We start from the raw sequence: 17,887 nt of genomic DNA, 5'->3' as shown, positions 1-17,887 counted from the left end.
TTAGTATAGGAATATATAGAGATAGTCATTTATATGTCGTACTATATAGCATTAAGCCTTGTTAATTAATGTTAATAGTGTGTAAGTTCGGGTACTCTTCTGAACGAGTACAGGTGGGGAATGATGTACAGAAAGTTATAGAGGGCGCTGGGCCATCCATATGTTTAGTTAATTAAAGAGTTTCTGTAGTGTGAGAGAGAGTAAACAGAGTGGTTGAGTGTTTATTAACCAGCTTTCATGTAATGCACAAATATATATATACAGTTAAAAGTCGTTAATACGGACTCGTCGGGACTTCCGCGATTCCGAATTATCGATTTTTCCGGATTATAGATCATGAGTTTAAATCTCGTAAGATGGCATGCAGAAATTCTAAAATTAAAAATATGAAAGGGGAATTTATGAAATACAGAACAATTATGATATAAAGGGTATCAAAATTTACAAAAAAAAAAGCTTAATATTTATTTGTTTACTTTATTAAACATTTCTTTCAATGTAAGTTGTTTAAGTTGCTTTGTTTTATGTGATAATACATTCTCTTTAATTCTATAAACAGACATAATTTCTTGTTCAGTTACAAAGTTCCGCTGTTCAAGTCCCGTAATTGCTGTGCCGAGAATACCGACTAACTTGTCAATCGAAATTTTTTCGTTTTCACTAACCTCTCTGTCACCTTCTTCATGTCTTTATCAATTTTTTGCAGCAATTCCACTTTTTGTTTGATGGACATCGAAACATACTTTCGTTTTGTAGATCCTTTGGGAGCTCCAGCATCGGAAATTCTATTTGACATAATCGAAAGTTCAAGTTTACTTTTATAAAATTGCTCTTGCAGTCTAAAAAAAAATAATAAGCCGGATCCAGTTCGAAGATTAAGGAACAAGGCAATCATCAACATTAACTGAAATAGATAATTAAATAATTTTAGCTTATACCGTTAGTTATACATTAAACGCGCACGCAAAAACGTATTCTGTGCTTGCGCACACACCTATGCGCAGTCGTAAAGGTATTACGCGCACGCGTAAACGCCTATGCGCATGTGTCAACTCGGCGCATGCGCAGAAAGTTTTCAGCTTTGAGGTCCGGATTATAGATCATTCCGGATTATGGGTGTCCGAATTAACGACTTTTGACTGTATTACTTGTACATAGTATTTGATTTATAAAGACGTTTTGTTTACTCCAGTATGACATCAAGAACGACCGATGTGAGTATGGACTTATAAGTATATTTATTCTACATGACCTGAGCAGAGTTTAATGCAGTGTGATACACGATACACACAGGATTACGAGCATCAATCAGGTCTTTGATGTATACAAGGCTTTAGAGGTAACCTCGACAGTTCCAAGAAATGAGGGTGGCTATCACGGAGACTTGTTTTTTCCGATGCTGACTCTTAGTTAAGTGTGGAAGCAGATGTTTCAGAAGGTCAAGGCCTTCATCTGTTTCCATCTCTGAATATAACATATCAGCACAGATGCTGTCAAAAAAGGTGTTGCTTGGGCTTCTGGTTTTTTATTTTGAATGGTTTTGAATTACATTTTGTTTTTTCTTTGTACTTTGATACTCATGCGCCAGATACTGCCTGGTGCAGTCTCTGCAGGTCCTAAATTCTGCTACAAAGTGCCTTCCTAAGTTCTAAATTTTCACCGGGGCTAAACTTTGAATCTCAGTGCTTTCCTTAAATTATAAAAAACTTATCCCTTAATTTTGCCGCTTAGTGCTTCCCCAAATTCCAAATATTTTGTCTTCCCTAAATTCTGCCATCCGGTGCCAACATATTCTATTCTATTCTGCCGCCGCTTCTGGGTTTATTATGAATAGCATATCAGTTATTCTTAATTAAAATAGCATTAAATGGAATATTTTGGCCCACGAGTTTCACTAACAAAATCTATTTTTAGCATATGAAAAGAATTCTTTGTTGAATTTTTCCTCGTCAACATTTCTTAGAGCATTTAAAAATCTATAATCATCACCAAGCATAGTGTTAGCATAAAAGGTTGCCCTCTTGTTATTCAATTACTAATATAAAAAACGTTTAGACATCAATGCATGAGTTATTACTGAAGCTGTCATATACTGATAAACATGCGGTGATGAAAGCAAAGTATAACAAATAATGACTCGCCAGGTCGGTATCAGGCATATAAAATAGGTGAATGTTTTTGTTTGAGATGTTATACCAAGCAGATACTAAGCTTCAGAGCCAAATTATTAATCTCACATATTTATGTTTGCATGATTGTTTTTTCATAACAAGGTATTTAATTTAATGCCTAAGTGAAATTAAGAATCAGAATTTTTAAGTGGAAATCTCCTCATGTTTTACTGTGGAAGGAAAAATCAAATGTGCATGCATAAAGCAAACAATAAAAAGTTTGTGACTTTGAGGTCCGGATTTTAGTAATCATTTCGGATATTAGACATCCGGATTTTGAACTTTGTACTGTATACACCTACTAAAAGTAGGAAACTAAAGGAAAACGCAAATTAAAAGCAAAATGAAGCATAAACGTGGAAATCAAACCTCCTAACAGAAACGAAATGAACAAAAGGAAATTAAAAACAAAATAATAAAATAAACAAAAAATGATAATTTCTTGATCTTTTTTTTTTCAAAGAATAACGCATCTATAGAATATGTCAGAAATCTGTACCATTTAAAAAAATTGAGGATTTTTTTTTTTTTCATTTTATGTATTATTAGTTGGGAAGTTTATTTTGTAGGGGAGAAATTTTTAATTTCCTGAGGTGCGAAAAATATTTAAATTACTACTTCAGTGCGTCAGATAATTTTAAGAGTACAGAAAAGAAATATTTTTGCCAGGAAGAATAAATAGCATTGCTTGAAAACTTTTACTTCCTATTCACAACATAAGAGTTTGAAAATAATCATACAGCTTCTTCTATTTCACATTAATATCACTATGTATTTTTATTTAATTAAATATAATTTTTTCCAAGTATTCTTTCAAACTCCAATTTCAATCAGCACAGCCATTTTTTAACTTAATAAGTTTCTTAATGAAATTTTAATGAGTAAAAAAATTATTTCTATAACTACTTACTTTTTTTGCCTGTTTAGTCTTAATTTTAACTTAATTAATATATATATATATATATATATATTATTTAATGGAGGAGTATGAATGCTAAAAGATTAAAAATCCTGTACTTATGTAAATTTATCAGAAGCAGACATTGTTCAAAAAGTTCTATTCAATGGGCTACAGAAGTTGCCTAGTCTGATAATAGGTTAATTCGTTAAGTGATTAAATTTGATAAAATTATCCTTATGCTTGCCATTATATACTCTACAAATGTTTATAAATAGCCTTTCATTTGACTCTGAGAAAATGAAGACGCAATAATTTAGAAGCAAAACTGTAATGCAAATTATCTTTCTCTTCATTCAGATCAGTTACAAATTCACGGGTTTCAGTTTGCAAGGCAAAATATTTTTTCAGTTCCATAATAAGATAAAATGCAATTTTGTATCCAATTATGCAGAAATTATAAAGATAAAAGAAAATAACATTTTAATTGCAAGCAGTCATAAGTATGTGTTTTTAAATAATGAAATCTAATTTTACCACTAAAATAAATAACTGGAAGAGCTGTAGAAACATTAGGATATTTTTTGAAAGCAGGCAAGATGAAAAATGAGCAAACGCCTTCGCCGGTAATCGAACTACGAACCTCCGAAATACCAGCTCAGTGTGCTGATCACTACACAAAAAACGCAAGCTAGGAAGGCGAGAGAAATACCTTATATACTCCCCCTTTTAAAGGGCTACTGGGGTTTTTAGGGGACCCAATCACCAAATCCTGGATGAAGAGAATCATCATCCAACACCCCTTTAGTACAGGCACCACTGTAGAGACATTAGATTAATTGGAAAAGCCAGAGAGATGAGAAATGAGCCAACGCTTTCGCCGGGAATCGAACCACGACCTCTGAAATACCAGCTCAGTGTGCTGACCACTATACCACGAAGACAAGCTAGGAAGGCGGAAGAAATACCTTATAGAGCTTTTAAGACTAAATACCAGCTGCAGAAATGCTGTCACCTGAGAAACATTAAATAACAACAAAGAAATTATAGCAGTAATACTTCTGAACAATCGAGATAGGGATCTAGTGAAGAACTGGTTAACAGTTTAAATTACAGAACATACATGTCATACAAATAAATATATAGAGTTAAAAAGTGGTTAAGAAAAGTTCTCATAATTCTTTTTTAATTTTTGAGAAAAATCTCCCACACCCTCAAGTAATTCATGGCAATTATAAAAGAATGAATATATGTAAATACAAACTTACACATGAAATAATTTGCTCATAGTTCGTAAGTTAATAATCGGCAACATTTTTTCGAAATTTAATCAATGCCAAAATTAGAAATCTTCCAATTATTACCTCATAACCATCTTTACAATAATTAATTAACTGACAGACATTTGAGAATTATGTCAGTATACAATTAAAAACTTATTTAACCGTACAACGCATTAGTTGCACAAAGTCTCTTTCCTCTCTTCTAGCTGCAAAATAAAATTTTAAAAAATCACACTTTTCTGTTAATGATGCATCAGAAAAAATATCCACAGGAATGACAGCAATGAAGTGAAACATGCTAAATACTGTGAGCCATTTGGTTTAGATACATTTGAAGGACCATCGGGGAGAACAATTTATAGCCATTGACAAGAATTTTGATAAAAATAAATTTTAATTTGTGTAATTTCAATGTTAAAGAAAATATTGTACATATTAACATCGTACAAAAAATTCATAATAAAATTCCAACCATTATTTAACAGATATATACTATATATACCTGACCAATCATAGTTTAGAATACTTTCTGCACCTATAGAGTATAAGCACTGAGTAGGCACAGAAAGTATTCTAAGATATGATTAGTCAATATTAGTTTCAGTTACCTTTTTAAAGCAGTGTTATGTAATTTGGGATAATCTCGAATTTGGGGGAACAGATGAATGTAGGGGAAAGCACCAAATTTATAATGTTAATTTTGAGGTCGCCAATTGTTTTTTAAAGCAGCCATCATATTTTGTTATATCTTGCATACATATAAATGATAAATTTGTGCAGATGTTTCGGGAATTTGAAGATAGCATAGATACACAAGATGATATAACAGAGACAGACTTGCCAATAGCAACATATTAATTTATTTGTACACATTCTTGATGAACATAAACATGTTCACAAGCCCGTTCCACACTTTTATAAAATGTATCACATCATTAGACAGTCATTGAAGCTGAGGAATAAGCAACACACATTTTAACAAGAAGAAAAAAAAAAAAAAGCAAACAGAGAGTCCGAATTTCAGCAAATCATAATTATAGTGTTGGATCTCTTGTTTAAATTCTGAAATATTTAAATACTGAGCATTCTTTCTTGGGTAACCAAATCCAAAGTTAAACTTAGAAATAAAAAAATTTCTGAATTTATCATATAACACTGCACCATTTGTTTTATACATGTCATGTAATTTTGTGCTGTTTGACTCTTCCAGCAGGTATATTTTCTTACTCTGTTTTAAGAAATAATAAGACTTTCTTCCCATAACAGAGCTGATAATTTCAACTTTTCCAGACATGGTTTCCCCAGGAATTACATATTTTTGATTCGTATGTTTTTTGCTTTGCTACTGGTGGTCTGTCAATGGGCAAATATTTTATATTTTTAATTCAACTTTTGCAATGCCATGGCAAAGGCATTTATACAAACTTGCACATTCCTATTTTGCCTACCTTGCAAACAGTGCACTAGATAAGAGTAAGATGTACTGTCTGAAGATCCCGCTTTTCCAAAACAACAATGTTTGTGCATCCCAGGCAAAAGCATTATAAGACCAGCAAGATAACAGTTTTGGGTATTCTAATTCTGAAGTTCATTAAAAGTTTTGAGAATTTGTTGTTTTTCATTCTCACAAATCCCTGCCTGCAGAAAAGAAAATGAAAAAGTTTGCATTAGGTCCTAGTTTAGTGTGTGGTTGCTCTTAAAACTTTCATAACAAAGTGAATTTATGGTGGTAACATAGCAGATTCTCCATTGGCAAAAAACTCAGCTATTGAAACACAACCTGCACTGGAATCTTTACTTTCCATGTTCACATGCACAGCTAAAGAACTGATGGAAAAAACTAACTAGTTGTCATTACAAGAGACAAAAACAAACATGAATGATCCTCATAAAAAAAGGTGGTCATAAATAGTTCTTCCCTCTTGGTGTGTCGACAAAAATTGTTTTTGTCTGGTGTACAAAATCTTTGCCCAGTTATAGCAACGGATATGAATATCTTTTTCTTGAACTGATTTGTAATGTAGACGCTGTTCCTATTGCGCATTAGATGGCATTATTACTTCAGTTTTTACAAAAAGTAAACAGAAATGATTATTATTACTTTATTCTTAATGCATTGCTATTTTATTTTTAAATAGCTGTTTCCTTTTATAAATTAGATCGGCAAAAATTAATTGGCAATGAGTTCATACATTTTCATGTGGATAAGGAGTTTTTGACTTGGCGGTGGGAGGTGTAGATAATCATGAAGTGCCAAATACTTAAATAACTCCAAAATGAAGTTTTGCTTTAGAGCCAAAATTCCAAAAGAAAGGATTGCAAGTTTTTTATTTTATAAAACTACTATATTAAAATTTGATTATATTTTAGAGTACCAACATATCTTAAATATATCATTAGGGTTACCATTACTATTTCAGTCTACATGTATTGCCAACATTTATGCTTGGCAATGATTGCTGCCCTATTAATGAAGAAGTACCAAAAAATATAATGCTCTGTAGAAACAACAGAAGTTTTTCCCAACAATGCTTCAGTTTTGATACTTAAGAATCAGGACTTCAAAAGATACAAGAGAAACCCCTAAACAAAGCATTCTACATCTAAAACACACAACACAAGCATGCTGTTTAAGATCAACAAAAATAATATTCAGCCACATCAAAAGATTAAAAACAGGTATCCACCCAGATTTTTAGAAAACCTCAATTAAAAAAAAAACTCAGCAGGCAAATTACGAGAAAAGGTAAAATAATGTTAAAGGTACACAAAGACAAAATATAAATTAATTCATTGGTACAGGGCCCTGTAATTTAAATAACATAAAAACCACATGAATTTTCAAGAAATATGGTTATAAACTTGTCCTAACACTAGGGCCATTCTTCTGAAAATCCATGAGAAAAGATAAAAATAATATGTAAAAAAGTATATATATAATAGAAGCACACAGTATCTTCCAGAATGAGACGCTAAGAAACAAAATGTAGTGTGCAGGGTGTTTGAAAATTCAATGTACGAATTTTGAGAGAACATAGACAGTATCAATATGCACCATATTCACATAGGAAAGCATGACTAGACATACTACTCCCACAGGAAATATAAGAGACACAAAGACTCAGCAAAAGTACAGAACAGAAAACAGTGCTTTATTAGATGAAATGTAACTGTACAGTTGGCTGTGAAATTCAAAGATATCAAGTGGTGTTTCATCAATATTAGCAGTCAGTAGTAATAGCAGTTATTACCAAGAGGTTCAAGTCAGAAGCAAGGGATTATTTTCCACAGAATGGCCTTAAATATCCTGCACATAAAGAAACTGAAGCTAGATAGATAAATTAGGTAAATGAGGGTGCCATGCAATGGGTCTCCATTCCCGAAGGTGCAGTCCAAATGCTCTAGCACTACAGACTTTAGCCTTGCCATGCTGAAAATCACAATTGGTGATGCCCAGTCATGGGAACATCATTCAGTAAATTAGGTAGAGCTTCCTCCAGAAAAGTCCAATACTTCTGAGTATCCAGTCATGCTAGTAATAGGTATGGGCTAAATAAACAGTCATCCATGATAATTTGCCACACATGAATGGTAAATCAAGTATTGTGAAGCATGTGATCATGACTTGTGCAGATTTTCTTGGGCTCACACATGCATATTACGAAAACTGAAGACCCCTTCATAGCAAAAGGGCACTTCATCTGCAGAATACAATTTTGGAATTTCAGGCATCTATTGCTCTGCTGTGAAAACCACTGCATATATCCATGGGTCAGAGATAATCTATCTGTTATAATGGGATGTGCTTCAGATTATATGCGAGCTTGGGATTTTTTCATTGCAGCAGTAACAGCATGTATGCTTGTGTCCGGTTTATTCTTCACAGCATGCAATACATTTTCTTCCATGACAGGTTATTGTGGTTGCATGGTATCCTGCATCTAACAAGGAAGGATCCATGTTCATACATTTACTGATGCAGATGCTCGAAAACCTGATGATATTAAACACATCTGGTGGTACCTTCCCTGATACATTTCGATATCATCAACTGACCCATACACAAGCAGACATCTGCCAACTCAGGATTTGTAAAATGATGCATGTTCTCCGTATAGCATTGAAAGCCTCATTTGCCAACCCAGAGTGTCTGTGTATAATGCGACTCGTACATTTCCTGGTCTTGCTTTCCTATGTTAATATGATTTATATTGATATGATCTACCTATACATGGAGTTTGTAAATAGAGTTATGAGACACACTGTATAGGATCCTGGGTATTAATTGCCATAATTATAGTATTAAGGACACAACACACACTTACTTATTAAAGTCACGAATGAGAAAGAAGGAAAGAGTAAAAATATTAATAAGCTCATAAAAACTGTCTTAAACTAGAGAACTGATATAAATGACACCATGTTGCAACACAGAACTTTCAACCCTTCTACCGTGCATTTTCTCAGCCTTTCTAAAATAAATTACTCCAGTATACAATGACCAAATGAACATCAGGAGTAAGTTGAACAGTGTAGGAATAAAGGGACAGAAAAATTGTGAAACACTAAAATTGACTGGGCAGACAGGCCAGCCACTAAAATTGATACACTTGATTATGTTAACATTGTTATAAGCATGCCAATTTATTCTTCAATATTTAATTTGAAATTTATACTTTATGTATCAGTTAATAATCATTAAGATATAAGGTATTTCTACCACCTTCTTAGCATGCCTTGATGGTGTAGTGGTTACAACGCTCAACACATATTCAAGAGGACAGTGGCTCGAATCCCGGGGAGGGCACTGCTAATTTTTCATCAAAAAAAACCTAATGTCTCTATAGTATAGTGGCACCCAAACTAAAAAAGGTGGTGGATGATGATTCTCTACTACCAGGATTTGGCTACAGGGTTCCTTAAAACCCCAGTTATCCTTTAAAAGGGTGAGTATACAAGGTATTTCTCCCACCTTCTTAGCAGGCCTTCGTGGTGCAGTGGTAACCACGCTCAACGCATATTCAAGAGGACCATGGTTAGAGTCCCAGCAACGGCACTGCTAATTTTTCATGTCTCCTGCTTCCAAAAAAATTCTAACGTCTCTACAAAAATACGAAGAATTTTCAATAATTTTAACATATCAAATTTAACTTATTTTAAATACAATATTTCTTTATGTCATTATTTTTCTTGTTCTGTCTACAGTTGTCTTTGTAATCTGCCATTATATAAAAAAGTCATTACTATTACATTTAATTGTGTTTTGCCATCCAATGGTAGAGAATAATGAGAGATTAACTGTGTGTATAATAAATTATGTATGATTAATTGTGTAATTAATACAAGAATGAAAAGGAGATTTGCTTGTCAGTTAGGCATATTAAATATCGCTTTTGGCCTATACACACTATTATTACTAAAATAATGCATACATTCAAATAGTAAATAAAAATTTTCACAGTGAAATATTGTGCTTTTGTTCACTATAATGCCCATTGTTGTAATTCATCTTCATGCATGCAAATAATCCAGATATGTTATGTGACATGTGGTATAACAAACTGGCTTCTTTCACTTGTAAATTTCACACATGATCAAAATATTTAGAATGTTATCAAATTTACTCTTGTATCAGAAATGAGCTTTTACAATACATGTAACAATGATAAAGTTATCTCACACATGGCATATACTAACGCTAAGAGAAAGGAATTTAAAATTTTTGCTTACCATGAAAAGCTTAAACATAATACTGATTTTCCAAATAAATAATAAATTCCAAAATAAATAAATAAACAAAGATAAAATAAATAGGTATAATATATTATATTAGAAGTTAAAATAATTTAAATATAGTAATATTATGAAAACATGTAGGGGAAATAAGCAAAAGAAGAAAATATCATACCTTAATCCACCAATGTTGAAGAGCTTCTTCTACTGTTATTCTGTACATAGGATCAACTGTGAGCATTCTACGGATCATATCCTTTGCAAAATCACTAATACTATCCCAATGTTTCCCAGCCAACTACAAATAAAATTCATATCGCCTGTTACACATATGTATATTAAATAATTTAAATTAATGAATACACACAATTTGACAAATTTTATGCCAAATTTGTAATATTTCATTAATTTCATTTATAATTATTCACTATCTAATGTCTCCTATCACTATATACAATTTTTATAGATATTTTACCAAAGATTCCTTAATTTTAAAGAAAATATTTTGATCCCTTTTCCCAAACCCTAAAATTTTAATTTATGGAAATAAGTAACTTTTAGAACTTTATTAAACACAGCAGGAAAAATTCTTCCATTCAAATGACAACTTTTGACTGTTAATCAAAGTTTCATGACAGTGCTTGAATCATTGATATATTTTGAGGTACCATACAACAGCAATTACCCATTGAAAGTCCTGTTTGCATTTAGTTTTAATTTGAACATTTAGTTGTGAAAAGAAACCTACAAAACAGTGTCCGGTAGCTTCTTGGAAAACTTTCTGAAATAAATTGGTTCAATAAAAAGCACGAAAACACTCATGGAGCTACCTTTTTCTTGCGCCAGGATACAAACTCTAGAGAAACTACCAGATTACAGTTTAACGATAAATAACTGCTTCATGCACTGATATTCAAGATTAAAATAGTAAGCGATTATTTTAAACCGTACCAAGGTTCCTGCAAATTTAACCTCACAAATTCCCATGCAGACATTACACAGCAGAATATATAACTATGCAATTTGCTTAACATTTTGTTTCAAAATATAGAAATAAGCCCCTTGCTATTTCTCTTTCCTTAAAATCAGATGTTTGAAATGCAGTCATGTCCAAATTTATCTTACCCATACTCAAAAATAATAGAATCTTATGAAATATCCAATAGACGTAAATCATTTCAGCCAGGAATTCACAGAAAGGAATACTTAATTAGCATTATTCCAATCAAAAGTGATCAAACATTTTCTGATATATAAATCAAGCTGTTACATTATCTGATGGTGAATTTTAGGTTAGAACCAATACATCTGATGGTGAATCAAGTGCTTTGTGCAAGGAGAACATCTGAGTGAATTTATGAATTCACAGCATTTGATTTCAGTGTGTAAGGACTTAAAACAGTTTGTTATGGCTCTGAAGTGTCATTTGGAAGCATTTATGAAATGGTGAATCACCAACCACTTAGAAGCGAGACAATCATTGATGCAGTGGTATGTGTTAATATTTCAAGACAGACCATCTGTAGACTATGTAAACAATTTCAGAATTCTGCATATGTTGTAAGGATATTTTAAAAAGCCAAGGGTATGCATTTCATTGTTGTCAAGCAAAAGACAGAGTGCTTTAATTGGTGCAAATCATATCAGAACTACAGTGAGTATCAGTTATCCAATGTTCTTTTTAAAGATGAGCTGAGGTTTAGTTTAACATATTATTCTAAATAAATATTATTCTAAATATTTTTACATCTAGAAGGAGTCAGGGACATGAATTCTTCCTTCGAAAATTATGGAATGTGACTGTTTTGGTAATGCAGGGAGAAGGAATAATTATTGACAGATGTACGCTGCACCAGGGAAAAAAAAGGAGGGTCAGCTTTCTATCTCTCGTTCTACTGGACCGATTGACAAAATTCAAATTGCGTTTTTCATCTCTCGATAGCGCGACTTAGGATATCTATTAGATTTATATATAGCATTGTTCTAATATAGGTATTTTGAGACAAAATCGGACCTTTTCTGAAATAACATACCAATATTTTTCATATTTCAATTCTACGATTCAAATTACGTTAAACTACCAAGTTTTGTAAAAATCGCCCGAGTAGTTTTTAAAAAATTAGCTCTCAGAATTTTAGCTCCTTAATATTAATTGAGTTTGGTATATATTTATTAATCTCTCTTTTTTATTAAACTTATTGGATTTTTCCTTTCACATTTCGAAATTAAGGTTCATTCCAAATAAAATTCAAGCAAATTTTATTATATATTTTAAAAATTTGTATTTTAAAATAACTTTTATAAATATTTTTTAAAAAATTTGAATAATAATCTATAAAATTTTTACCATTGTCTTAAAGTAGACGTATTTCTAAGCATACCTGCAAAAAAGCACAGTTCTGTATTCAAAATGTCCGATGATATACGTGAATTTATATATTGGCGCGTTTTGAAATTTGGCAAATTTGTTGAATGCGATAATAACGAAAATGTGGTTTACGCCCTTTGTTAAAATTATTAGAAAGTAGGAATGATGGGACTTTTTCCCCACTTATGCACAATGTAAAAAGGTAGGAACAAGGTGCTTTTTTCCCGCTCCGGCATAATGAAAGGGAAAGGAAAATTGTTGCCATATTATTAAGAAATTCGCCAAGTGAATTATTCTTGGCCAAACTGAAAATATTTCGCCAAGATAAATTTTTTAATTTCTCCGTAAATTTCGCACCAAATTTTACAAAATTTAATATCTGGGCATAATTTAAGTCCTAGAATCGAAATATGGAAAAAATTGGTATGTTATTTCAGAAAAAGTCTGATTTTGTGTCAAAATACCTATGTTAGAACAATGCTGTATATAAATCTAATAATAACCTAAGTCGCGCTTTCGAGACATGAAAAACGCAATTTGAATTTTGTCAATTGGTCCAGTAGAACAGGAGATATAAAACTGTCCCATATCTTTTTTTTTCGCAGTGCACACCCCTGCACTTTTTAAACAGCAGATATGGGACTGCCCAGAGATATGAGGATGATGCCTCAGAACCTTATCTAAGACTTTAGGAGTGGAACTTAATTCCCAAAACTGCAGCTAACAATGCTATTGCCAGCATGAAAACACATTGTGATATCTCAGGGAATATCATATTCCATTAATTCATAAGCCTTAATTTTTTCCCGAGTTGTTCTTTTTTTTCCCGAGTTTTCTTTGTAACATATTGTTACATGCATAGGGGTTTGTAATAGATTGAATGCACAAGTACGATAAAAGATTAATAAAATTTTTTCTTATCAAAAGAAATATATCAGAACTCTGGAATTTTCTCAGAGATATTCATACAAGTGTTCACAATATCAGCAATATAATCAGTAGTTATACTTCAAACTACTAAAACCAAATACAACCAATGCAAAGTGCACATCTAAAGAGAAAGCTTAACTCTGATAGCTCAGTTTATGCCGACTAAACAACTTGCAACAACAGTAACTAAGCAACTGAACTGAGATGCTCTTTCTTTGGCTTTTTAATGTTTTCAACCAGTAGGCGAGATATTTCTAACAAATTCTGTTTCTCGAAATTACTGGAAAGCAATAAGAGTGTGGAATTATGGTTACAGCTAACACAGTAATCAACTACATTAATTCAATTTCAGTACAAATTAAAGAGATACCCATGTATTAAATGCACGTGCCCCTGTATTCTTAATTTTCTGGCATAGCTTTCACTTAAAATTTGTCTCGCACCGCATTACACAAGGAAATACAACAATTTTAATTATAATTCTACTAAAATTAGCTATTCAAATACAAAATTTGAACAGTATTATTATAATTTTTATTGTTCCATGTTACTTTCTTCTATTATATGCCATTCTCTTAAATGTTTTCCTTTGTATTTATGTGTTATAATGTTATGTATGATTTCATATAAATTCAGACAATTATAATTCATTGTTTATGAGAAATTAATGATTTCATGCATGCAAAGATAATTTTGGACACGAGTGCAGTTACATGTCCTACATTCTATTAGCAGAACACAGACATGGGTGCAAAAATTGGAAGCAAACTATAGACTAAAATATGACAGCATATGAGCAAGTTCAAAATCTCTTGACTTCCCCCTCCCAAACAGAACAAATATATTAGATACATTTCAATACGCCTTTCAAACAAAAAAAAGTAACTTCTGCATTATTCATTATACTTCTGTAAAGTTAAATTTTGCATACATTCAAAAGAAATACACACTGTTCCTATTTGAGTACAAAAGTACATTTTTAATCCAGAAAAGAATATGGTTCAAATTTCAGTGACAGATAAATCCCATATAAAAATGCTTTGTTTTGATAGCTAAGCAAATTTCCGGGTCACTATAGCTTAGAAAGACTCTTAATTAAAAAAAAAATTATACGTTCATTTTTCTTAATTCCATGAGAGATATTTCTTCTCCCTGAAATTAAGCAAAATAATGCTTTACTTAAGCAATTTACACCATGAATGTACTAACTGTTTAAAACCTAATTCAATTACTTGCTGATAGCAACAACAAGTAGTGATAATAATGCAAAATAAAATCAAACAAAAAAATACATTTAAAATTCATCGCATATTCAATTCGGAAAACATGAAAAAGGAAAGAAAAAAAAAAAAAAAAAACCCACAGAAGCCCAAAGGAAAACTCCAAAAGAAATAGGGGGTTCAAATATACCAAAACAAAAAGTGAAATATGAAATTTACTTCTTTCACTGTACCATCATCAGGAAAATGGTACATGAAAGAAGTAAATAAAAAATAAAATAGCCTACTTCTGAACTAACAAAGGCACCTTAAAGATTAAAATTTAAAAATAGTCTTAGAAAAACAATAAAAGTAATTTCGATCAGTCCAACCTTTGTAGGTCGAAGGAAACAGTGCAAAAAATTGCAAAATTGTAGCTTCAGAAATATAGGCAAATTCAAAAAGATTGCCAAAAAAAAAAAAAAAAAAAAAAAAAAAGACAAATGTATACAATTATTCTGGGTAGAGAGAGTCCAAAAATAAAACTTGCAAAAATAATACTCCAATACTTGAAACCGATATGCAGAATTTTTAATCCAATATGAAAAAAAAACAAAATTATAATCAAATTTTGAAAACATAAAGGCCAGGTTAGAATAAATAGCATAAGTTGTAAACAAACAAAAGTCTTGAAAAATAAAATGTTACGATTTCAGTTGACAGAGTCTGAAAATATGTAATACAGAAGTAATTCAATATATGAAAAAAAATCAAAGAAATAAATGAAAATTTGAACAAAAAATACAAAACAAAAATAGAAGAGTAAGTTTCTAAAACCTGTAACAGCACTTTAGTGAATAATAATTAAATAAATAAATTGTGAAGGTGAAACTGTGAGATGTGAGCAACTTAGGAATTAAGAAAAAATTCCAGGTGTCATAAGAATCCTAAACGAAAATAAAGGCAGAAAATGAATGTTGTTAAATGGTTACAAAACACGGAGTTCATTCAAGCGTGCTTTCTTGGGACTTAGAAGCTGAAGTAGGCCCATTTTGTTACTGAAAGAGAGAGAATACTATTAGACAGTCTAATTTAAATTAAAACCAGTGTTAGAATTTTAACAAGAATGCCTAATTCAACTGTGCCCAAAACATCCAAACTAGATCGCCATAATGGTTTAGGTGCCTATGATGCAGTTTGATGATGTAAATTTTTAAACCGACAAGTGCATTTTAACTAAATGGTTTTTAGATGAAATTACGTAGAGTTTTGTTATTTTTTAGTATTTTAATTAATAAACTAAGCTCTTTTGGAAAATCATTGCTGTAATTACAAATATGTTTTATTATTTTTGTTTGATTAAAAATAGTATTGGCAATAGTTTTTCTGAAGATATTAGAATTCCAATTAACGAGTTAAATTTTTTTTAAATTGAAAAAAGTCTTCTTTTATCAAATAAAGTAATATTGTTGAGAATGTAAATTTGTAGGTCAAGATAATCTACTTTGGTGTCTTTGTTAGTTTTATTAAGCTTAAGGCATTTAGGATAGATATCTCGTTTTTCAGTTTCATCATAATTGTTAATGGCAATGATGTCATCAATGTACCTGCATGTACATTTAAAAAGTTTTGGTTGATGGTAATCGTTAATAAAATTATATTCCTTAACTAATAGGAACAGGTTACAAGCGGCAGTTGAATATTTGGTTCCCATAGGAATATGCTAATTTATAGAACGATTTTCTTTTGATATTTAATAAAATTAGGTAAAAGTGTACAGTTAAGCTGAGTGCCACTTCTCGAAATTAATTAAACGTTTAATGCTGAGAAATAGGCTATAGAGTTGAATTAAGCAACTGTTTATTTCATTAATTGGCAAAGAAGTGTACAAGATTTCAAAATTGCATCAGTTAATATTGTAAATTTATTGTTTGTTAAGAGTATTAATGATCTACTTATTATAGTTGATAATCCAGTAGTTATATATATCAGTATTAGTTTGCTTTTGAACTTCAATACATACTTTTTTTAGACTTTTAGTGAAACTAATATCAGTTATTTTCTTGTAAGTACTTACTCCATTAGCAATAAATCTGAATTTAATTGGACTTCTATGAAATTTTGGAGGTGGATACGAACTGAAAAATTTATTATAGTTTATTATAGTGTGGTTTAGTGGTAATTTTGAAGTTTTTGTGAAAGTTTACTTTAAAGTTTTCTATCTCCTTTGTTAACAAGATGGACCTATTTCAGCTTCTAAGTGTCAAAAATTCCAGCTTGAGTGTTCTATATTCTACATTTGACAACTTTGTTTTCTGCCTTTATTCTCTTTTAGATTACCTATAATTTATAGCAATTTTTCTACATTACTGTTTGCATTCTGCTAGTCTGCTTACATCTTCTCACACTTTATTTGATACTACCCGTTATTAATTTATTTCTTATTCAATTTTTTTTTTTTTTTAAATTTTGATACTTTTAGAATAATTTTTAATTTTTTTACTTTACAAAACAAATTTTCTTTCATTCTGCACTTCAGTTTTCAAAAAAATTTTAATTATTTTGGTATTTACACTTCAACATATTCCATTTGTTGAACTGAAGTAAATTAATACTTCTTTTTGGATCCCTAATCCAGGTAATTCTATGTTTTTTCCTTTTTACTACTACACTTTTTTATGTTCCAACAGAAGTTTTTTCTAATTATTCTTAGTGAGTTCAATCAGTTTAAAATTCATAAGCTTTTCTTAATTCATTACTTTATAAATTTTGACTTGCTATTATAAAGTGAACATATTTTTTTCATTTCAAAACTTTTATTGCTCTGGTGTTACAGATTTTAAAAGATTACTCTTTTATTTTTGTTATTTATTTTGTACTTTTTGTTCAACTTTTAATTTATTTCTTTGATTTCTTCATATGCTGGATTACTTTTGTATTACAGGTTTTCAGATTCGGTCAATTAAAATTGTAAATTTTTATTTTTTCAGTTTTACAGCTTGTTTACAACTTAACGTGGTCTCTATGTTTCCAAAATTTGCTTACAATTTTGATTTTTCAAATATTGGATTTATAAATTGCATATCATTTTGTTCTAGGACTCAATCTACCCAAATAATTGTATAAATTTGTTTATTTTTTTCACAACCCTTTTGAATTTGTGTATTTTTCTGAAGCTATAATTCTGCAATTTTTTTTTTTTTTTCACTGTTTACTTCAGCCTCTAAGAGTTTGATAAATTACACAAATCAATTATGCCAAGTGGCATTTGTAAGTATGTTGTGATATGCAGATCTTTAATCTAT

General features: G+C 30.9%; 1 protein-coding gene across 1 annotated transcript in view; it reads right to left on the bottom strand.

Moving 5' to 3' along the window:
- Positions 1–17,887, bottom strand: part of LOC118183902 (peripheral plasma membrane protein CASK-like) — a 367,998-nt gene that overhangs the window by 239,371 nt on the left and 110,740 nt on the right. Inside the window, exon 7 of the mRNA XM_085807886.1 lies at positions 10,261–10,383. Coding sequence (XP_085664012.1) covers positions 10,261–10,383 — 123 coding nt within the window. The remainder of the gene's footprint in view (positions 1–10,260; positions 10,384–17,887) is intronic.

The sequence above is a fragment of the Stegodyphus dumicola genome, chromosome X1, assembly GCF_044657685.1.
Source record: "Stegodyphus dumicola isolate Sdum_Otavi_A_Nest chromosome X1, ASM4465768v1".
Lineage (NCBI taxonomy): Eukaryota > Metazoa > Arthropoda > Arachnida > Araneae > Eresidae > Stegodyphus > Stegodyphus dumicola.
This window is presented reverse-complemented; position numbering and strand designations above follow the sequence as displayed.